We start from the raw sequence: 25,327 nt of genomic DNA, 5'->3' as shown, positions 1-25,327 counted from the left end.
GGAAGTATGAAGCACAGGCTAAAAGTGAGTACAGAAAGCAATGTCATGCAAGAAAGCAAGTACAGCCAAGCATCAACATTGGAGCGGAAAATTGTCATAGGGAGGACGTTGATGTACACACAAAGGAAGACAAGAAGCAACATACTATTTAGAATATTGTTCAGCACATTGTGAGACAATTGCATAGTTACGGGAAAGAAGATAAGAATGCAATTCTTCAAGGTGTTTTCAATGATGATAGAATCTGGCCATTCTGTGAAGATTTGTATCTTCTTGCAAATGGCCTTATTTCTGCACTCAAGGTCTCCTTACAAGAATTAAAGATTCCAAAATCAGTTGACAAGGTGTTTTTAAAATGAAGCACATTCAGCATGCTGGTGAATGGATTACTGCATGATAATGGGAGCCAAGGTAGAGGTGTTACTCTACATAAAGTGGCAAAGCTATTAAATGTTCATCCAAGGAATTTATATTCAGCTTTGGGTAGACTTGACAGCGATCCTATGTCAAGTACGCTGAGGTTTCACTTATGCAAAAGGAAGTCTGGAAATGCTGGGTCCTTATCAGAGGAATTGAAGCAGACAATTATTACATTTTGGATAGAGCACAGTAGGGTGTCTCCAAACAAGAAAGATATTTGTCGAAAACGATTGGGCAGAAAACATTATCAATAGCATCCCATACACTTACTTGATGAATCTCAGGTAAACATGTCTCATTCTTACAATGAATAACTCTCAAGTGAAACATCTCACTCTTATGAATAGCTACCCATTGGGTGTTATGGAGTTGTGTACATCCTACTATATGTGATATGTAGCAAAGTAATGTGTCAAGATAGTCCATTATCTCTACCTACGCTATTATGTGTGCTATATTGCACAAGTGTAGCCCAATGTCCCTGTCTATGCTATAAGTGTGCCATGTAAAAGGACTTAATTGTAGTAAGATAGCAACATGTGTGCTATACAGTAAAAGTGTGTGTAAGAATAGCACAATGTTCTTGTCTATGATATGATGTGTGGTATGTGAAAGATCTATATTACATATTGAGAGCACTATGTGTGCCATATAGCGTTAGTGTGTGTAATAAGAGGCCAATCTCCCTATCTATGCTATTATGTCATAGTATTTCTTGCATTATGAGTGCTATATAGTATAACTATGTTTAATAATAGCCCGATGGTCCTGTCTATGCTATTATGTGTGCCATGTAGTAGGAATCTATCAGAGTATGATAACATCATCTCTGCTATATAGCAGACATGTGTGTATAATAGCACAATATACCTATCTATGGTATTATGTGCTATCAGATTTTATAATATTATGAGAGCACTATGTGTGCTACATAGCAGATGTTAGTCTAATAATAGCACGGTATCCATGTCTATGCTATTATGTGTGCTATGCAGAGTGTGATATGTGTAATAATAGCACAATATCCCTGTCCATGCTCTTTTGTGTGTTATGTAGAAGAACTGTGTTATAATATGAGAGCACTATGTGTGCTATATAGCAGACATTGTTGGGCACATTTTTGACACCCCGTTTTTTGTAAATTTGTACATACGGACATGAAGATCGATGTCAAAAGTGTGTGTGGGATTTCTTTTTGTGGGGTTTTTAGCTTGCTTTAGCAAGCACATGTACATGCACTGCAAGTCGCTAGTCTAGTGACAGCTGTCGGGCTACTGTAAGTGCCCTTGAGTGAGTTTTTTGAAGTGAGCCTTGTATATAACTTAAACTCATGTAGAAACTTAAAAAAGTTCAGCCAAAGATCAGAAAGTTTCAGCTTTTAGATCGTTGTGTCTCCTTGGTGCTTTTGGAAGCAGTTTTTTGCCCTGACTAGCCTTCTCTACGTGTAGTCGTGTTGGGACAGCTTTCTGTTTGCGTCAATTTTGCTCATGGTGGTGTATGGAATAAATTTTGGTCATCTTCAGATTTCTCGCCAGTCATTTTTTAAGATTTCTCTCAAGCTTTAAAGTGCCCCAATTGGAGTTGTGCTCTTCAGGTTATGACTAGTTCTCTGCAGCGTTATGGTTATGGCGGCCTAGTGGCAAATTGTGTGTAGACAGTTCGGAGGGCATGTATCTATGAATTGTGGAATTGATGTTGAATTTGTGGGTTTGTGATGTTTGATTGTGAAAGGAGAGGCTCTTGTCTTCATATGCATTGGTCGGCGTGTGCTGTAAATCCGTGCTTTGACCGGGTTTTGCTCCTATGTGACATAGTCTCTTGGGTGGGTGACGGCTAGTAAATTCCCAAGGGTATACTCCTATTGGACTTGTGGTGTTTCAAAAGGATTTTGCAAATATTTTTGTGTCTTGTAGTTATCTTTCAACACTCTTGGGTGAAATCACTATAGAGGTGTATTAGTTTTCTTGTTTCCCAAGAGTGTTTTGGTGCCCGCCACCGAGGATCTTCTTCAGATGACTTTCAATTGACAGCTTTGATGGCTATGGTGACAGATTTTTCAAGGTTCTATGGCCATGTTGGTGAGGATGCTGATGCATTCATTGAAAAGATGGAGTTTTCTTGTTTGATGGCAAATAAGGAAGATCCAATGATTATGCTCAAGATTTTGTTCTTTTGCTTGAAAGAAGATGCAAGGATATGGTATGATGAGTATGGGTCTTGGTGGAAATCATCTCAACCTCCATTGGTGATGACTTATGATGCAGTAAAGAAGGATTTTCTTGAGAATTTCAAGAAGGTAGAGGACCCAACGGATGTATGGCACTCCATTGAAGGACTTGTGCAATGTGATGGTCAAAGTGTAGATGCCTTTGTCAAGGAGTTCAATGCTTTGTGGAGAAGATGGTGGGTTTCTTTGAAAAGTGATTCTCCTCCTCTTATGCTTAAAAAGTGTATGTTTATGCAAATTTTGAGAGCTAATTTGAAGTTAAAGGTTGAGCTTAAAAGGCCACTTACATTTGATGATGCAGTAAAGTTTGCAAAGCATAAGGAATGGAAATTAGAGAGAATGCACGAGCTTGGATTGCAGGGTGATGTGGAGCCAAAGGTTTCTCTATGCATTGATGTAGGTAAAAAGAGTGCCTCTAGTGCAGTATTATATCATGATGGTTCTCTTGAGAAAAAGAATCAAGCATGTACTAAGGAGAAAGAGGCTAAGAAGAATTCTCTCATTATGCCGTCCTTGTTGTTTATGCCACTTAATGGTGCTCTACATGCCAAAGGTGATGTTTCTACCAATGTGAAAGTTAATGAGAAGGAAAAGGATACAATTAATGAAGTCTTAAAGAATGATCATGATGAGAATCAGGTTGTAGATTCCATTGTTGATGTGTCCAATGTGAAAGGTGAGCATGTGGGTGATGCGAAAGTGGATGTTGAGTATCCCTCTCTTTTATGTGAAGTAGTTGAGAATGATTTGCAAGTCAATGAGGATACTTATATAGAAGTAAATGATGTGAATGAAGAGATCTCTCAAATGCATGATATTGTTGAGTCTTTTCCACTAAATGATGTTGCTATTGAGCATGTTGTGGACCTTGCTAATGAGGAAATTTTCCATGAGGACTCTCATGCTTGCATCTATGATGATGTATGTAGCCATGCCTTGATCAAGAAGGAGAATTTGGAGGTTTTTGAGTATGTGGAAAGCCATAAAAATATAATATGGATGCCTAATGATGAGATGGTTGATGCTTCCTTGCTTGATCCTTATGTTGAGGATAGGAAGCTATGTGTAGAAGATGTCTTACCTATCAAGCATGATACAGTTGAATTGGATAGAAGCTTTATGAAGAGTTGGGAGAATGATATGAATATGCATGAGGATATGAAAATATCTGAGTTAAAGGTTGAAGAACTTCTAGAGGAGATGTTAAAGGCTTCTTTGGATGTTGTAGTTGTAAAAGGCTTTCTCTGTGTGGTATCTGTTGAGAGAACTTTTTGCCTAAAGAGGATTTGGATTCTACATATGGCTAATGATTGATATTGGGAGTGACACAATTGATATGGTTGGTGTTTCTTCATGCAATTTTTTCTTATGTTGTATGGCCCTTTGATCCGGGTGGAGAATATGCTTATGCTACTACTGAGCATGAATGCTCTAGCAGACTGGGGGGTTGGCAAACTATGTTGGGCGCATTTTTGACACCCCATTTTCTGTAAATTTGTACATACGGACATGAAGCTTGATGTCAAAAGTGTGTGTGGGATTTCTTTTTGTGGGGTTTTTAGGTTGCTTTGGCAAGCACATGTACATGCACTGCAAGTCGCTAGTCTAGTGACAGCTGTCGGGCTACTGTAAGTGCCCGTGAGTGAGTTTTTTGAAGTGAGCCCTGTATATAACTTAAACTCATGTAGAAACTTAAAAAAGTTCAGGCAAAGATCAGAAATTTGTAGGTTTTAGCTCGTTGTGTCTCCTTGGTGCTTTTGGAAGCAGTTTTTTGCCCCGACTAGCCTTCTCTACATGTAGTCGTGTTGGGACAGCTTTCTGTTCGCGTCAATTTTTCTCATGACGGTGTATGGAATCAATTTTGTTCATCTTCAGCTTTCTCGCCAGTCATTTTTCAAGATTTCTCTCAAGCTTTAAAGTGCCCCAATTGGAGTTTTTCTCTTCAGGTTACGACTAGTTCTCTCCAGGGTTATGGCTATGGCAGCCTAGTGGCAAATTGTGTGTAGATAGATTCGGAGGGCATGTGTCTATGAATTTTGGAATTGATGTTGAAGTTGTGGGTTTGTGATGTTTAATTGTGAAAGGAGAGGTTCTTGTATTCATATGCATTGGTCGGCGTGTGCTATAAATCCGTGCTTTGACCGGGTTTTGCTCCTATGTGACATAGTCTAGTGGGTGGGCGACGGCTAGTAAATTCCCAAAGGTCTACTCCTATTGGGCTTGTGGTGTTTCAAAAAGATTTTGCAAAGCTTTTGGTGTCTTGTAGTTATCTTTCAATGCTCTTGGGTGACATCGCTATAGAGGTGTTTTAGTTTTCTTGTTTCCCAACAACGTGTGTGATGTGTGTGTAATAACAGCTAAAAATCCCTATCGATGCTATTATGTGTTATATAAAAAAATTGAGCATGTAATGAAAGCTGATTTATCTATCTATGCTATTATCTGTGCTATGTAGCATAGCTATATATATTTATACCAATGCATCTGTAGCTATGCTATTATGTGTGATATATAGCAACATGTAATTCTAATGCAATTTTTTTTCAAGCAGACAGAGTATTTCTTGAAGTTTAAAGATAGCCACCCACATGTGACAATTGGGCAAAGGTCCTTTGAGAAGATGAAGCCTTGGTTCGTGCGAAAGTTGAAAGATGGAAATACTTGATGTTGTGTTTATCATATCAAACTGATGTATCTCAAAGATGCGTTTAATGTTATGCGCTCATCTACTTTTGGTTTTCATGGGAGGTCATGTACATGTAAATGCAATGTTTGCAAATCAGATGGGGTGAATCCAGAATGTCTTGTTGTTGAGCACTCGTTTTTAGGGATCACGAAGTTGTGGGAATCATGCGTATGTACAAAGGCTGAGGGGGATATGTTCCATAAACACACCTGCTTGATGGGCCAAAGCAAAAACTATGGTGTGGAAAAGCTCAGCCTTTGTCCAGAAGAACTTGCAGAGATGACAAAGACAGCTCCACTGCAAGTCTTCGAGGACATTAAAGTTCAAACTAAGCATGTTCTAAGTAAGAGAAAGATGTTGTCGCTCAAACAGGTGGCTTTAAGTGAGCTGACATGGAGGATAAAAGACGACATCAGAATCTTCATCGAGCACAATTTCACTTACAGATGGCAGGCACATCAATACAGAGAATGTTTGAAGGTGTTTCCTTTAGATACCATTATCTGTAGTAGACTTTGCTGAAAATTACTCGTTCAAAGAGCAAAATGAAGCACAACCCATGCATTGGCATACAGATCAATGCACCATCCTTGTTCACATAACGTACATGCGTGACAACGAAGGTGACAATATTATCAAGCATATGCATTTATACATCTCCGATGATAGGCAACATGATACGCTATTTGTCTAGCATTGTTTTCTTCGTTGTGATCAGTGGCTTAAAGACCAGGGGCTGAAATTCAAGAAGCATTGGGTGTGGTTAGATGGTGCAGCCTCGCAATTCAAGGCTGCAAGGCCATTTTACTTTGTTGCTAGATATTACCAACTAACAGGTACAGAGATGACATGGAATTTTTTTGGCTCTGGCCATGGCAAGGGGGAGCATGATGGCACTCGCACTGGTGATAAAGAGAGCCCTTACACATGAACAACTCAAGAGTAATGGAGTTGTTATTAGGCAAGCTGCAGACGTGGTTGCATTTTTTACGAGAAAAATGTCCAATGTTGCATGTAGCTCTTATGCACAATCCACTAAAGCAGGTCCTACTATAAACAGGAAATTTTGGCTAGTAAAAGAGACAGAAGTGGAGAGGTCTAATCTATGGGGTTGTGAGAGAGTACCAAGATCTCGATCACTCCATTGCATTGCAGGTTTGTTGTCATGATCCTACTCAATTAAGGACCAGGCGGCTTTCTTGTTTTTGTGATGCTTGCATGAAGGGCCATTGGAGGACTTGTTCCAGCAAATCATATGCAGGCAAGTGGACACACAAGGCATTGAAACCACTCTCTGAGGTAGTAGAACAGAATGAGGTACCAGAAGATGAAGGTGCAATGTTTGAGGGATCCCAGGATATGCTGAGTGAGTATCTCATTGAAGGTGATAACTTTGTAGTCAATGCAGACGCTGGCAATGCAGAAGGTGTAGAGTTCTTTCTTTTGAGATGTATAAAGAGAAAATGGATGACAGATTGCATCTTAAGAGATAAGTGGAAAAACAAATGTGATAAAAACACTTATGTTGTCACAGGGTGTTATTATCAACAGCAAGAGGGGGACCCAAATTACTACACTACTTGATGATAGGGGAGTTACTAACCTCTACTCTCACCTTGTTCGGGCAATCAAGTTTGACATGCCTTTGGTAGATGCTACCTCAAAAACATATTATTTATCTTTGAAACTACATGAAACCATTTACAATGCCATGCCCTATGAAGCAACATGATACCTATTTAACAAGCTTATATTATGTTCTATATATCCTTCACCATTCAGTACCTCCTTACACATGTCCATTGTGCTATGTATCACATAGCACACAACCACACAGAGCACATAGCATAGAATCACACACATTTCAGATAATGAGGTTACTATTGTGAACATGTTGCACCTTGAAAAAAGTTAGCCAAGATATTTGTCGGAAACAATTGGGAAGAAAACATTATCAAGAGCATCCCATTCTCTTTCTTGATGAATCTGAGGTAAACATGTCTCATTCTTACAATCATCTCACTGTTATGAATAGCTACCCATTGGGTGTTATGGAGTTGTGTACATGCTACTATATGTGATATGTAGCCAAGTAATAAGTCAAGATAGTCCATTGTATCTACCTAGGCTATGATGTGTGCTATATTGCACAAGTGTTTGTAATAATAGCCCAATGTCCCTCTCTATGCTATAAAAGGACTCTATTGTAGTAAGATAGCAACATGTGTGCTATACAGTAAAAGTGTGTGTATCACATAGCACAATGTTCCTGTCTATGATATGATGTGTGGAATGTGAAAGAGCTATATTACATATTGAGAGAACTATGTGTGCCATATAGAGTAAGTGTGTGTAATAAGAGGCCAATCTCTCTATCTATGCTATTATGTCATAGTATTTCTTACAGTATGAGTGCTATATAGCATAACTATGTGTAATAATAGCCCGATGGTCCTGTCTATGCTATTATGTGTGCCATGTAGCGGGACTCTATCATAGTATGACAACATCATATCACCAAAATAAAATTACATCATTCAATCATTAAGTTTAGAGAACTTTGAATAGGCCAGTTTTTTGTATAGTAATCGCAAGTACATTCAGTGCGCAAAATGTTGTATACATGATTCCATAACCACAATCAACCTTCCCTACATACTTCTCGTTGACTTCTATAGTGGTTGACGACACGAGCAGACACTATGTCCGAAGGATTTTCAAACTGGTTCATCTTTGCATAAGCATTAGGGCTGGGTGCGACTTTCCCCTTGACTAACCAAGGGAACAATGTGCTAGCCAGGTAAATTGGGGAATGACAAATATCTTCTTGTTCAAACGAAGCAGGACAGACCCAAGTCCCGGGAGGGTTGAGAAAACGCTTGTAGAGTGTGTCATCCACCACTAGTGTATTATCAGAGTTGAACTTAGGATGGTGCTTCCAAAAGTCTTTCAAACACTTGAAAAATATGGGCTTTGCGCTATCTCTACATGGAGGGATCCCAGGAACTTCATTTAGATTGAAGCTTGCCTCTCTACACCCTTCTTGACCGATAATATCGAGGAAAAATTGTTTTTTTAGCCTAGGAAAGCATGCACTCAGAGCAAGTGCTAGATTGTCCTGGGTCATGCAACTCCATAGTGCAACTTGTGCTCTTTGTAACAGTGCATGCAAAAAGATTGATGCATTGGGCCTGACACATATTCAAATTGCATCTTTCCTGTAGCGTTTGGCCCAATGACTACCTGATACCTTGATCTTGCCCAATCAGAAGTACTGCTTCTCGCTATTCCTTTGTAGAAGGAGACCTTATACCTCCTTATGAGAAGACCATTCACATCCAGTATGATGCATAAATTGTCCCTTCTCTTCTTGTCCTCAAAAGACGCAGGAAGCAGTGCAACAATCTATACTGGAATTACCACAAGACACGGCCTCTCTTGCCTCTCATATTCATGTCCATTTTTGGCCTCTTTATCAACATTCTTTGTACCTGCCTCATTTGTATATGTAGTAGCAGCCGCTCAACCCATAGGGACCTCTGGACTTTTACCTTTGGTATTTCCAACAGTGGGATCTGTACAAGACTGAGTTGTATCATGTGCAGCTGCCTCTTTTGTGTCCACGGCAGCCATGAAATGTTCTCCCATTGCCTCTCCCAATTGAGCTGCTCTGTCAGTGGGAACCTATGTGCCTTTCCCTGCCTCATTGTTTTGCTCTATACATGCCTCAGTTTTATTATGTGTATTTGCCTCTTTCATGTCCATAGCAGCCACATGAGAACTTCTCCCATTGTCTCTCCCGATTGAACTTCTCTGTCACCTGCCTAAGCTGTGTCGCTGCAAACGCCGCAACATCACCGTTACCCACTGTTGAGCCTATTCCAGGTACTCTCTTAATGAGGTCCTCCTCACCCAAGCCTCCCATATCTTCCAAAGCGGCACCTGTACCCTTTGCCTCCTCTGCATCAACAATGTCATCAGCTGCATCACTTGGACAGACCACCTCGGCTTGGGCTGTGACATCACTTGCACCCACTGCCTCACGTGTTCTAGATTCTCTCTCAATGAGGACCTCCTCACCCATGCCTCTAGTATCCTCAACAGTGGCATCTATACCCATAGGCACAACTGCATCAAGAAGGGAATCTATGACAGCATGAACAATACTTTCTGTTCCACATCATTAACATTTCCATCAATAGTAACATCTGTGCTAGCATCAACTTCCATAGCATCCACAATGTCATTTGTGCAGGCATCAACTACCATAGCATCAGCAATGGCATCTGTGCGGGCATCAACTATGGTAGCATCATCAATGGCATCTGTGCCAGATTCAACAGTGGCATTTGTACCCATAGCCACAACTGCATCAAGAAGGGCATCTATGACAGCATGAACAATACTTTCTGTTCCACCATCATTAACATTGCCATCAGCAGCAGCATCTGTGCTAGCATAAACTTCCATAGCATCCACAATATCATTTGTGCAGGCATCAACTACCATAGCATCAACAATGGCATCTGTGCAGGCATCAACTGTGGTAGCATCATCAATGGCATCTGTGCCAAATTCAACAGTGGCATCTGTACCCATAGCCACAATTGCATCAAGAAGGGCATCTATGACAGCATGAACAATACTTTTTGTTCCACCATCATTAACATTGCCATCAGCAGCAGAATCTGTGCGGGCATCAACTTCCATAGCATCCACAATGTCATTTGTGCAGGCATCAACTAGCGTAGCATCAACAATGGCATCTGTGCAGGCATCAACTACCATAGTATCATCAATGGCATCTGTGTCAGATTCAATTGTGGTGGGGGTGGGTAATGTACCCTTTTCAAGTTTAGCACGGTTAACATCTGTATGCACAACCTGCACATCAACTGCATTAGGCACATTTGGAACAAATTCAACAGTACTAGTAGGTGTGCATGGATCAACTATATCAAAAGACTCTTTTTTTTTGCATGTAACCCCCCTGGAAGCTATAGCATCCCCTCTTGGATTCTTCACAAGATAAGATTGAGCCAGTGAACCTACAAACCCCTCAACTGTATCAAAAGACACTTTTTTTTTTCCTGTAACCCCCCTGGAAGCTGTAGCACCCCTTCTTGGATTCTTCACAGGATAAGCCTGAGCCAGTGAACCTACAAACCCCTCATCTAGAAACCCTGAAGAGCGAGTGCGTCTCATGCAAGTTCCTCTTTTTTCAACTTCTTGATTATCTACGACAAGAGAAAGTAGAAACATATTACTAAACATGTACAGAAAATAAATGAAATAGTTTGCAACTACTCGATGCAAAGAATTAAGAGACATGTCACTAACAAATTCTAGCACTTTATTCATCAATGAGCATGGATACAATAGGGGTGGAATGGATTGCACATGCTAAAGACATCTTCTAATTGCATGAAGTTACAACAAAAACACACTCATTGCTTTGCATTTGGTTTCTTTCTCTTCCTAAATGAATCAAGAGGTATATCCATTGTGGCACTTCCACCTAAGTTCTTGGGAGTCGATTTATCGCGCTTTGGTGTTGGCTTCTTCCCCGTGGAGGGGGTGTTGCTTTCACCACATCTGCAACTGCCTCATCTCTAGTGTCCACACTCGGTGATTCTTTGGCACTCAACGGAGAACGCAACAGCCTTCTTGGAGTTAGTTGTTGCCTAGGTGATTTGACTGCAGAAGACTTTTCCATCAAGATGTCTTCAACTACTCCACGTACTGCATCCCCTACGGCAGACTCCGCTTCAAGGGCAGGCTGCATCCCTCAGGTAGACTCCCCTTCAAGGCCTGGCTGCATCCCTGGGGTAATCAGGCCATTCTTCCTTGTGGAATGCATCATCTTGTTGGAGCAAGCATGCGATGATTATTCTACAAAGCAAGCTATTTACAAAGTCTCACTTGGAGTATCCCAAAATACACACATAAATACTGATTTTGGTACCTACCAGTGGCCTGCGTAGAGACTCTCTCTGTTTTTTTCCTCAATGATTCTTGTATATAGGTCTCTGCTGCGATGTTTGTACCTACAAATGATTTCATTAAATGAAAGTGTTTAAACTGCCAATGGAAAGTGGGCGTGCAATAGTAGTAGTAAATAATTGACACAGTGACTACCTGCACTTGATTCTTTCATCTCACTCTTCACCTTCATACCAATCATATGCTTAGCTCTAGGGGGAATAGACATGTTGCAATCTATTGCAACACAATAGCCATAGTCGCTACATACATGCGCGAAGCATAGCATATGGTACACATGGGTGCAACAGTAGAACCCATTAAGTGCCACCTCGCTAATGATCTGCTTAAAATCCACAGGAGGAAAAGGCTTCATCAAACTGGCTCCCACGTTATGTGAAGTCCTCTCCATGGTAACACAAAATTTAAAGTGCTCTGATTTCTGTGCTATGTTGGTCTCTACTTCTGCAAGTAGTGCCTGTGAAACAAAGAAGACAACACATCTAATTTAAGTCTGAATAACCCAACAAAAGCAGATTGCTGAAAAGAATATGCAGCGTGAATCTTATCCCTTATTTGCAATACCACATATAAGACAAGCACTTACTCTATATGCTATAAACACAAGCTTGATGTGGTATATGATATGCACTGTGCTATATAGCACATAGCACAGTCCAAGTATAATGTGCTATAAGTGCTACATAGAGTATGCAGTGCAGATCATAGCAGAGAGACTTTTTAAAATACCAGATATAGCCCAAACATTTTCTCTATATGCTATATAGCACAAGCTTGTTGGGTATATCATATGCAGTGGACTATATGAGACATAGCACATAGCATATAGCACAAATATTGTTCTATGTAGCACATATCACAATTAGAGATGTGTTATGTAGCACATATCAAAAATAGAGATTGTGCTATATAGCACATTTCACTATTCCACACACTCCAGGGCTATATTGTGAACATATAACACACAAAATGTGCTATTTAGCACATAGCACATAAAAATATTGTGGTATGTAGCACATATCAATATTTAACACACACTTCACGGCTATACTGTGAGCATATAACATACAGGTTATGCTATATAGCACATATTACACATGTCCATTTTGCTATGTATCACATAGCACATAACCACACATAGCACATAGCATAGAATCACACACATTCCAAATAGATGAGGGTACTATTGTGAACATGCTGCACCTAGATTGAACTATAAAGCACATAGCACATAACCACACATCGCATATAACCACCCACTCCATGAAGATGATGGCTATGTTGTGACCATATAGCACATATTTTGTGCTATATAGCACATAGCAAAAATAGAATATGCTCATACAGTACATAACCATACAATCCATAACACTCTAACCACATAACCACATGGAAGTGAACCACATACTCCAAAACAAAGTGAAGCACATGTAGGAGGGTATGCACCTTTTCTTTAGCCACATTGGCTTCTAATTCAGCAACGTTCTCTCTAGTAGTACTCGAGAATTGTCCAATCAAATCAATCAGGCATTGTCGAGCTACAGGGTCTTGCACGCAATCAATCTCCGTTTGCAACTTTATGGCCAAAGTGTTTGAGATTTGAGCACCCTCAGCCCCATGCAATTCTCTGACTTGATCCTCTACCTGCTTCTTTGCACCCTCAAGTCTTGACTTATAGTCTTGCAATCTGCCCTCTGCAATATTCTTCATTTTTGCAAGTGCCCTGCTATCCTCCTCTACCAATTGTACCAGGCATCCTCCTGTAGGAACGCTTGACAATGGTATAGACGTACCTTCTGTTTTCAATGATGATCTGGTAGAGGCAGCAATGGTTTTGGAACCTCTCCCTCTACCACTCATGTGCTCTTCCCACCTCTTGATCTTGTTTTGCAAGTTGTGTCTTTCTTCTGAGGCTCTCATTGCCCTCTCTGCAAAGATAGCCCAAGAAATTTTATGTTTGCCAAATTCACTGCAATTTTCCAATGCAAAGGCCTTTGCAAATTGAGTCCCTACTTCATACATGAAGGGACCCTCCTGGTAGACATCCCAGTGTCTCCACACAAGCTTTTGTAAGAACTCCGACCGAGCATGGTATGCCTTCACTTTCTTCTGGCTACCCGGAACAGGCTTTGGGCATATAAAGACAGCTTTCCAGTCCTCCTCAGAGATGTCATTGTTTTCTATCAAGCTACGCAGATCAACTCCCTCCAATGGAAATCCACGCTCCATATGAAATTCCTCGGCAAGACGACAAAACTTCATATGTAGAGGTGTTCGATGTTCCTAACTAGACTGCTGCTTTCTTGAATCGGATGTTTTGAGGAAGGTGCCATGATGCAGTCTCAAGTGATATACCTGCACATCATCCAATGAACTCATGAGACGTGGTGTGCCCTCGCTTATCATCCCTGCTAAAAAGAAACAAGAACTTCATGGGCCTGCTCTTGTAAGCACGGCATTCAAGGTGATGTGCTATGGGATTTGCCTCAAGATTGCATGCAGCTTGTGGACTAGCAAATTAACTCGAGAGTCTATGTCCTCTCATGCAGCCAGCAGCAGCATTAGGTTTTGCTCGCCTCTTGTTGCAAATCAGCAAGGTGTTGCACTCATGCAACTCCAAATGCAGCTTAATGTAGCTAAATGATCCCAAGTGGGGCGCACATTCTCAAGCAGTAGAGAGTGTACATGTTCAATGGGAGAGACATACCTCGAAGAGAAGAGGGCGGTTACTGCAATCATCCTTGAAGTAGCCAAGCTTGCATAGTAGAAGCTCTAAGCACAATAGACCTTGAGCATGCGAGAGAGAGAGAGAGAGGCGGGGGGTCAGGGGGGGCACGGTGTTTGAAACTGCCAACTACTCATGAAACAAAGTGGGTGTGTGAAGGCTGAATTTTTCAATATAACATTTTTTAGAATATAAATTTGGACATCTGAAATATGGCACCAGTGACCACACCCCCAATGTCATGCTATGCTATTTAATTATATCACATATATAGCTTTCCACCTATTCATGATTTCACCCTTCAATGCATTATGGAAAAAGTGGTGTACATCTTTCGGGGCTGAAATTCCTCTAGCCATGTTGAAAAAGGACAGGTTTCTTGCAAGCTTTACGAGTAACCTACATTTGAAGGTAGAGCTTAAGCAGCCAAGGACCTTTGAGGAGGCAGCCTTATGAATGGTTGTGCGTGGTATCAGAAGCGCATCAACAAGGTGTTCTCTCCCTTTCTTGGCAAGTTTGTGAAGGATCTTATTGATGACTTTTGTGTTTATAGCTCTATAAAGTATCATTGTGCAAAGCTTGGGATGGCATTGAAGCAATATGATGAAAGTGGAGGTCAACTAAACCCAAAGAAGTGTCATCTTGCTCAACCAAGAGTGAAGTTTTTGGGGCAAATGATCTCAGAGAATGGGATTGAAGCGGATCCGGACAAAGTGAAGGCTTTGGTGCTCCTCCCATCACCTAAAGATACAAAGCAACTTTCTACTTTTATACAAAAGGTGAAGTATATGGCAAGGTTCATTCCTTTGTCTATCAACTTCTTTATCCTCTACAACAAGTAGCTCAAGGTTGGATCCTCTACAATGGACAAATGAATGTGAAGAGGTTTTTCAAGGTATCAAAGTGGTTCTTGGTTCTCTTCCTGCTATGCAAGCTCCTAATTGGGATAAGGAGTTTTATGTGAATCCATCAATAGGTGAGGATGCTATTGGAGCTATGATTCTTCAACGAGGTAACAATTCCCACTACATGAAGCCTATCTATTGTGCTAGCAGGGTGAAGCTAGAGGTGGAAAGAGGGTACACCGAGGTGGAGCTCATCATGGTGAGTGTGATTTATTCATGTAGAAGGTTTAGGCACTACCTTCTCTCTAAACCATTCACATTCCTTACTAGCTACACTCTTTTACCTCAATTGGTGAATAGCCCTACTTTTTCAAAGAGTCTCATGAAGTGGATTGTGGAGCTATAGGAATTCCAATTCTCTCTTCTTGTTGAGGAGAGTACAAGGGCTACATTGGCTAATTTGCTTACTTATAAGGAAATCCCTCTTCTTCTTAAGGAAGATGCAGTAAAGAGGCAACACATAAAAGCTCCTGACATAGACAATGCCTATCTATTATTTCTTGATGGATCTTACAGGAAAGTGCATGGTGAAGCTTTGGGAGGTGTTGTAATTTATGATCCTCAAGGTGCGTTGGTAACTAAAAGGTGTTTGAAGCTTACGGCACAAATCAACAATGAAGCTGAGTATGCTACCTTGGAAAAAGGTCTCAACCTTTGCCTTGAGCTTGGCATCCGTCGTGTGAGGGTAAGAGGTGATGCTCTTTTGGTGGTTAAGCAAGTACTTGGGGTGTGGCAAAGTAAGAATCCAAGGCTGAAAAATATTCGTTTTCAAGTGAAGAATCTGCTTAAACATTTTAAAGCTTGGAGTTTAAGGCATGTGGATAGGTCTCAAAATGAAGAAGCACATGGTGCAGTGCAAGCTTCAATTTGGCAATTGTATGTGATTAGGGCTGATTCTCCTCTTTATTTGGGAAGGGAAGATTTAGAGAGGGATGAACAGTTTCTACAAACAGGTATGCTTCCATCGGAGTTGGAGAAGTCAAAAAAGTACGCCTTCCTACGTCGTGCCAAAAGGTATGTGCTACTTGGTGATGCCTTGTATATGAAGGGTGCTGATCTTGTGATGAGAAAAGTGCCTTGGAAAGAGGAAATTTACAAAATTTTAGAGGAGAATCATGAGGGTTCTTGTGGTGGTCACTTTGCTTCAAAGATCACTTTGCATAAAGTCTTGCAGGAGGGGTATGTGTGGCCAAGCGTTCAATGTGATGTTCATCACTGGTGCAAGTCTTGTAAAGAGTGTCAAAGAATGGAAAATAGGGTTCTCAAAACAGAAATTAGAGGCACCATTGTGGCTTATGATGTGTTTGAGAAGTGGGGTATTGATGCAATAGGTCCTCTACCTATGACAACTAGAGGCAAATGTTACATACTTACTGTTGTTGACTATCTATCCAGGTGGGCCGAAGCCAAATCTGTTAAGCACATCACGAGTAAAGATGTTTCCTTATTTATATATGAAGATATTTGCTTTAAATTTGGCATTCCATTGGAGTTACTTTCTGACAAGGGTCCAGGTTTCAGGGGAGAGTTGGTGGATTATCTATGTCATTAGCTTCATGTGCATCGCATGTTTACTACTCCGGCATATTATCCCCAATGCAATGGCATGAATGAAAGGTTTAATGGAGAGCTCATAAGGATGCTTACAAAGATGACAAGAAACAATGTGAAGACTTGGGATTTAGAGCTACCTTGTGCTCTATGGGCTTACAGGACTGCCATCAAATTAGGTACTGGTTTCTCTCCCTTCCATCTAGTTTTCTGCAAAGAGGCTTTACTTCCTATTGAGATGGAGATACCAGCTTTGAAAATGATGATAAATCTTGAAGAAGGGCCCAATGATGCATTCAAGGAAAGGATTCTATCTTTGCAATGTGTACAGTTGGATAGGTTGTTGTCTTTTGAGCATTATGAGCAGGTCTTGAAGAAGAATCAAGCAAAGGCAAATGAAAAGGTGAAGGACAAGGACATCAAGAAGGGTGACATGGTGCTTCTTTAAAATAGTAATCTTGATAGCAATTTTCAAAAGAAATTTCAAATCAAGTGTCAAGGTCCTTTCTTGGTCTTAAACCGGTTTCCAAATGGCACATATCAGCTTGCTGACTTGGATGGTACCCCACATAAAGCACGGGTGAATGGCTACAGGTTGAAGAAGTATATTGCAAGGTTGATGACTGTGATTGAGGATGAGCCTTCTTTTGAAGAATTTTCGGATCATGTGGCTAATGATGAAGATGAAGTGAAGACTCTCTCATGTGGTTTATAGGATCTCTTTTGTGCTGCTGATCATGAATGATCTAGCATGTTGGGGTGTGGTAAACTATGTTGGGCGCATTTCTGACACCCCGTTTTTTGTAAATTTGTACATATGGACATGATTCCCGGTTTCAAAAGGGGTGTGTGGGCTTTCTTTTTATGGGTTTCTTAGCTTGCTTTAGCAAGCACATGTACATGCACTACAAGTCGCTAGTCTAGTGACAGCTGTCGGGCTACTGTAAGTGCCCGTGAGTGAGTTTTTTGAAGTGAGACTTGTATATAACTAAAACTCATGTACAAAATTAAAAGATTTCATCCAAAGATCTGAAATTTTCAGGTTTTAGCTCGTTGTGTCTCCTTGGTGCTTCTGGATGCAAATTTTTTGCCCCGACTAGCCTTCCTACGTGTAGTCGTGCTGGGACAGCTTTCTGTTCGCGTCAATTTTTCTCATGGCGGCATATGGAATCAATTTTGTTCATCTTCAGCTTTCTCGCCACTAATTTTTCAATCTTTTTTCCAAGCTTTCAAGTGCCCCAATTGGAGTTGTGCTCTTCAGGTTACGACTAGTTCTCTGCAGGATTATGGTTATGGCAGCCTAGTGGCAAATTCTGTGTAGACAGATTCGGAGGGCATGTATCTATGAATTGTAGAATTGATGTTGAAGTTGTGGGTTTGTGATGTTTGATTGGGAAAGTGGAGGCTCTTGTCTTCATACGCATTAGTCGGCATGTGCTGTAAATCCGTGCTTTGACAGGGTTTTGCTCCTATGTGACATAGTCTCTTGGGTGGGCGACGGCTAGTAAATTCCCAAGGGTCTACTCCTATTGGACTCGTGGTGTTTCAAAAGGATTTTGCAAAGATTTTGGTGTCTTGTAGTTCTCTTTCAACGCTCTTGGGTGACATCGCTGTAGAGGTGTTTCAGTTTGCTTGTTCCCAACAACGTCATCTCATTATACATGCTATGACAAAAGGAAACTAATTCTATTTGGATATGGCTAGACTGATGTTGTCTAATCAAACATCTCATCGCGTCCAAGTGGTGTAATTGTCGGATTCTGCAATAAAAACCAATAAGACTTTTTGTAAGTATAAACATATAATTACAAAATAATATATTTTGTTAGCTTGTCAATAAAATACAACAAATGTAAAAAAGTAAAGTGAAATACTAACCATGTCACCACGAGAACTGTGAATGTCCATCAAGAAATTTAAGCCCTTTCAACTTGTGCACTCATGCTCATACGATGTGGGGTCATGTCCTGTCTCATCGCCCACTGTTCAAAACATACAAAGAATACATTATTTTAGAATTTAAAAGTACAAATAGGTGTAACTACCAAACCTAAAGAGAAATGCAAAAACACTTACAAAATCCACCTCAAATGATGCCCACCTGCCGCTCCCCAAGTGGTGTGAGCTCCCTGCCTCTACTCGTGCAATGGCTACCTCCTTCTGTTGCTTCCACTTGTCAGGATTCTCGCATGCTGCTCCCTTCACATTCTTCCAATATTGTTTGGCCAGCCAATCTGGTATGTTCCAACCATGCTTTATTTCTTTTTGTACTTCAGAATGCTTGTGCTTGTTGAAGTATTTGCGCATTCAAAGCTTCATCAGGTCTTCATTGAAGCACTCATCCCGACTTGACACGAGAAACTCATCATGCAGCATGCTGATGACTGTCTTTTAATTCATTTGGCACTTCACTCCAGGTGTTTAGTATGTAGTGTCTAAACACTTGAGATCAAAGACCACGCATGTGCCAGATGACCTTCTTGCCTTTGTCATCCAAGATGATTGCGCCGCTCATGTCAACCGAGTACGACAAGCCCTCTCGCCTGTGATGCATGAACCTGGGTGTCTTGGCAGGGGTATCTAGCGGCGTCTCAATGGGGGTACGGACGTCAAGTGTCTCCATTCGAGTCTGGGCCCCGAAGCGAGGAGCGTTTATTGGGGTGACTCTCGGAGGATTAGCTAGTGGTGTGTAGACAGGAACAACTGATCGTTACGCAAAATCTGGCATAGATGACGAAGTCGTGGGTGGCGTGGGGGCGCGCAAAGAAGGGGAAGGTAAGGATCATGGTTGAACACGAGGCATCAGCGGAGGCATCCCCACAGCAACCATCGTCACCACCACTAGAGTGTCGGTGCCTAGATGAGTGTGAAGATCGTCTCGTCAATATTGAAGCTTCGGAGCGTGCTAAATGCTCCAAAACAGAGGGAGATGCTAAAGGATTGGAACGACGTGATGGTGCTCCAGAGCGATGACACTCCTAATATCACCTCCACTACTGGGGTGACAAAGAAGAAAGAAACTCATCATCATCCATACCTGCATTAAACACCCGAACATTAAATCTCAATATCAAATGGAGAAGAAAACATGGACAAGCTATAATTTATACTCTAGATAATAGGGAGAGGGATTTTTGTGTAGAGAGAGAGAGAGAGAGAGAGAGAGAGAGGACTCATAAAGAGGGAGGGATTCCTATGTAGAGAGATTCTTGTGAATTTCTTGTGAATTTGTCTCCCATGTGCATTCTATGTATCTTGTAAAAGGATAAAAATCATAGTGCGATAGAGATTGAGGTTGTAATCGCGTGTCAAGTTGATCTATCTCTGCTCATAGATGTTGCTCGTCCCTCCAGTAGATCTAGTGAGACACAAGCAGCATCTATAAGCAGAGACTGATCACCTCCTTTGTGATTGCAGCCTCAGTCTCCATCACACTTGGAGCGCAATGCTGCGTCGGCATATCAAACTTTCACGACACAAAGGAGGGTCACTGCTTGTGAGAACATACCTAGATCATAGCTGGGGTGGAAAAAATGATGATTAAACACAATTTAAATTTCTCAAGTATAGCATATAGACAGGAATGGACAAAAAGCCACGTGACTACAATGTATATTATAAAATGGAGCAAAATTTTTCAAATACAATGTTTATGGCTTTAAGAGGTCTCTCTCTCATCCTTGCATAGATCACCATAACTCCCGATGTCTATATAGAGCTCTCCGTTTAGGCAAATGTCCTCCGTTTCATTTTGTAGATCCTCTGCATGCACCCAATAGAGAGTAGTAGCTTAATGCTCATCTGGAACCACCTCTGCGGCTTCTGACTGAGCATCTTCTCCAAACTCCTCCATTGATTCCGATGTGATTGGCACATGGTAGCCCTCATAGGTTCGTGCGCTACAAGGGGCTACGTCTATGACATACCACCAGTTTGATGCAGACTTTGTAGGATGAAGTATCACCTGCCAGAGCCACATAACTTACATGAGAGCTTCCAAGCACATAACTTCTAAAATTGGATGTTAACTATTTACAAACTTACTTGCTCACAATGATCGGGTAGTACGAAAATGTCTCTTAGGTCGGTCCATTTTTTAGTTGAATCCACCTCAAGGAAACCAAACTCTCCTCTGCCCATAGTAGCGTTGCGACCCTCCATGTTTATCTTGAACCATTGCACGTCGAACAAGTTGACAAAAAATCCTCTATAATCGATCCTCAAAATCTCTTGTAGCATGTCGAAGTAAGAGAGTTCCGCCACCACAGGATCTGCATCAGAGGAACGTCGTCGACTAGACTATTCAAATTTTTCCATGATTCCACAATCTTAAGTAAAATGCTTTTTGTCGATTTTTTCCAACCTAAAATGTCAATCTTTATACCATGCTACTGTGTATGACTTACACTACAATCAATAAAGAATATGAGTGGCCCTTCAAACATCTAGAAAGTCGTTAGTTGTACATTGCAAACTTACCTTGGTTGTGCAACCCCGAGAGTACTCCCACTCCTCCTCAGTCACTTCTTCACCGCACTGTTGTGCACTTTTCAATTGCTTGTGCAACCATCTTAAGCTCATGAATGTTGGTAGGCTCTCCAGACTCTCCGGATAATGCATAGGCGTTCGTCTTCCCCGTATCCACTCAATTCGTGCCCTTTGTCGCTCTTGCTTTGCATCCTTGTATTGTGAAATCCACTTTTGCATCAGTAGATTTAGCAGCCTACAAAATCATTTTATGTTAGCCTCTAGATCTTTCGTCATCTTCTTCTCAACACCGTGATTGCACATGACAATCCTAGATATGCACTCATCATCTATGGGTTTCCATAGCGTGTCCCGGGCTTTATCAAACCCGTCTAGCCACTCTCCAATGTAAAATAGGGACTCTAATACCAGCCAACCTTTAGCCATGCTACCCTCCGGACGTGCCTTCTGACGCACATATCCCTTGAGCATTTTCATGAAACGTTCTAAAAACAACATCATCTAGAATGTACTGTGCCAGCTATTTTCACCTCATCAACTATGTGAACAAGAAGATGCACATGAATGGTTAGCATGGTAGTAGGAAAGTGTTTCTCAAATGTGCACACAACCTCCACAACGTTCAAACATGCACACAACCTCCGCAACCTTTAGTTTGGAAAATGGCTTGGAGTCTTCATTGATCTCCTATTGTGAGATCCATTGCACCAACTTCACAAGTTTGTAGATTGTGTTATGGATGTCACGAGACATCCCTCAATGGACACCGGTAAAATAAACTGCAAAACACGTCTAGCAATGATATTAAAGTCCACATACGAATTTGTTACACAATTCCCACTATGATATATTCCACTTCAAACATACCTGACACATTTTATGCCAGTCGTGTGACTTCAAACCGGTAAGCTTCCCTTCTTTAGTGAAACAAGCTCAGAGAAAATGCATTACGCCAGTGGGGGTCCACACAGATCGAATGGTCTCTTTTACTTTGCGTTCTTGGGCTCCTCTCAGAATCCATGGCGCTTTAGGGAGTTTTATTCATCCATCGGGTACTGTCTGTGGTCAATATTGTTCTATGCGATCCACATTTGTAAGGTCAACCCTGGCTCCCAAAGTATCGTTCTTGCCAATCAGATAGTCCCACAACAGATTACCCACATTCTTGAATATGCGCATTGGATCGAGCAAGTGATTGATCATGAGTCTGGGACAATATGGTAACTCGTACCATAGAGAGAGTCTTTTCATCCCTTGGGACAAACCGTCATCACACATCTCCTTCTGCTCTAACCATGATTGTGCAAACATCCTCGGTGGATCTCTTCCCAAAAATCCATCGCATAACTCATGATTCTCTGGAAGATACACTTGATGACCTTCGTAGATTCGCTTCTTCAATGAGGGTGTCTGACGTGCATTAAATCTAGGTCCACATGTGACACATGCTTTGTATCCACTTGTTTGAATCCCTGCATGTATACACATGACAATAGATAAGCTTGAGAAGAACCAAGATTTACAGTGTTTGAGTTTTGAGTGTAAATCACCTGAGCATTCTGTTAGTATGGGATAGTCATGCATGCTCCACATTAGAATGCCTCTAATGAAAGCATTCCATCGCCTTGTGTGTCGGCCCATATCCACCACTTCTATGCCAATACACCATTGTTGTAGCTCTTCCAGGAATGGACGAAGATACACATACATATTCTTCACTTTATACCGCCCCGGCACAATCAATCTTAGAAACAGGTGTCCCTTCTTGGTAGTCAACCACGGGGGAATGTTGTAGTTGACGATGACAATGGGCCATACAATGTAAGATTTTGATCTCTGACCAGATGGATTTACGCCATCCATAGCCAGGCCTATGCACAAATTTTGAGCTTCCCTGGAAAAATCTAGTCATGTATCGTCTATATGTTTCTAGGCTGCGCAATCTGCAGGAATCCGTAGCACACCATCCGAAGATCTATTCTCTGTGTGCCATGATGCTAGGGCGGCCATGGACTTACATTCGAATAAATGCTTGATGCGAGGAAGCAAAGGATATTGCCACAAAACCTTTTGTGGAATTTTTGTTCCGTGGAGATCTACTCGATATCTCTCGGAATCACATTTCGAACACGTCTCCATGTCTATGTATTCCCCTCTAAAAAGAATGCAGTCCTTAGGACAAGCTTGAATTGAATTGTAATCCATTCCCAAGTTTTGCAAGATCTTTCTTGCTTCCTCTTTAGAATCTGGCATCACATTATCAGCTGGGAGTATGTGCTCTTTGAGCAATCTACATAGGGAAAAAAATACGGTACACTTGTGTAAGTAATCTATCAGATCATTATACATCTAGAGTTTTTTGTTGAAGTACACACATTGTAATAGATTACCTGAAAAGCGTTGTGATGCTGGTGTCACTCCATCCAAACTTTGCCTGCATGTTGAGAAAAAAGAGGAGCACCTTCAATCTAGACACACGTGCTCCATCATACAATGGTGTATTGCTTCACTTTTCATATCATCATAGATAAGCCTTTTTGAATCCATGATCGTCTTGATCATTTCATCTATCTCAAGCTCAAACATTGCCTTGTTGGGAATGTGGTCTACATGATCATCCTCCGAGATATCAGAGGCTACATCTTGTGCCTCATGTATGTTTCTTGACCAAAGGGCCTGCAAACACGTCTATTGGGTTGAAAGACTACTGCCTATTGGCCAGCGTCAGAGTCCAACGAGTTATAATTGGCAACAACTTGATCTATAATAGATGGATCAAACTCGCTAAATTCGCGAACGTGATGCAAAGAAACGCGTCTTGTCCGTCGCACATCATGCTTGCATTGATTACAAGGACATAAGATCCTTGCTGAGAGATCCTCGTCACTGCTCACAACGAATGTAAAAACCTTATAACCTGGAGATAAATTTAATCTTCTATTGGAATCCTCCGTCTTCTCTCTCTCTCTCTCTCTCTCTCTCTCTCTCTCTCTCTCTCTCTCTCTCTCTCTCTGTTTATTCACACTGTAAACTACCTTGCATTCTCTAGTCATGTCCGATCCCTGCACACCTCGGTCTAATAGTGCACGGAGATCAGAACCACTCGATTATAATCTCGTTTTATTGGTCAATGCCTATATTTGTGGGTACAAGAAATATACACACCCATGTCTACATGATAGTACATTCAATGGACAAAACCCCTTTGCCTCTTCTCTAGCTGTAGCAATTGACCGCATCTTAACATCTCTTCAGAGCAGATCCTTGTTCAAGGGATTACTTAGCACATTACATGTTGGCCTCCAATCTGATTATCATGCCGTTGAAAGATTTCCAACTTAAGGTCGCATCCGTAGAGAGGAAGAGAGGGAGCACCGTTCACCTAACTCTAATTTCTTTTCGTAATCCCGATGGTAGACTTTAATATAAAAACTAAATCCAAAATTTAATCTTAAATGTAACGTAATTGAATATATGGTGATTTTGAGCTAATTGAAATGGTTAGTGGGCGAGTTAATAGATGTCAGATTCTGATGGGAATATACATATTGTTGTGTAACTATTGTTTGCACTTTGGACAAAGCCTTCATTGACATGCCCTAGAATCTAATCTATATTTAATCTAATATAGTCTAATCTTAAATCTAACATAAATCTAGATCTAATCTAATCTTAAACTCAATATAAATCTAAATCTAATCTAATCTTAAATCAACCTATACCTAAATGTAATCTAACTTAAATCTAATCTAGCTAATCTTAAATCTTGCCCTAATTTTAAATCTAATGTAAATCTAAATCTAACCTAACCTTAAACTCAACATAAACCTAAATCTAACTTAAACCTAAATGTAATCTAACCTAATCTTAAATCTTAACCTAATCTTAAGTCTAACCTAGTTTTAAATCTAGCATAAATTTCAAATATAAGTTAAATATAATCTAACTTAATCTTAGATCTCAATCTAGCTTAATTTTAAATGTAATTTTAAATCTAACCTAACCCTAAATCTTAATATAACATTTCATATCATATTTTCTCTACTTTTTTTATCTATCTCTCTCTCCCTCTCTTTGTTGTCTCCCCTTACCTCTCTCTTTTCGTCTTCTCCCCACCTCTCTCTCTTTGGTTTTTTTTTTCTCTCTCTCTCTCTCTCCCTCTTTCTCTAACTCTTTGTTTTCTCCTCTCTCTCTCTCTCTCTCTCTCTCTCTCTCTCTCTCTCTCTCAATGTGTGTGTATGCATTCTTTGTTTATGCATGTGTGTGTATGTGTTTTTTTTTTTTGCATGTATGTACTCTCTCTCTTTCTCTCCCTCTCTCTT

General features: G+C 40.8%; 1 protein-coding gene across 1 annotated transcript in view; it reads right to left on the bottom strand.

The window, feature by feature from the left end:
- LOC147422020 (uncharacterized) overlaps positions 1-22,493 on the bottom strand; it is a 29,880-nt gene extending 7,387 nt beyond the window's left edge. Inside the window, 1 exon segment of the mRNA XM_086503001.1 lies at positions 21,996-22,493. Coding sequence (XP_086359127.1) covers positions 21,996-22,493 — 498 coding nt within the window.
- Between the last annotated feature and the right edge of the window lie 2,834 nt (positions 22,494-25,327).

The sequence above is a fragment of the Adiantum capillus-veneris genome, chromosome 27 (assembly GCF_014529385.1).
Source record: "Adiantum capillus-veneris isolate H3 chromosome 27, ASM1452938v2, whole genome shotgun sequence".
NCBI lineage: Eukaryota > Viridiplantae > Streptophyta > Polypodiopsida > Polypodiales > Pteridaceae > Adiantum > Adiantum capillus-veneris.
The sequence above is the reverse complement of the archived record's forward strand: the minus strand, read 5'-3'. Positions and strand labels throughout refer to the sequence as shown.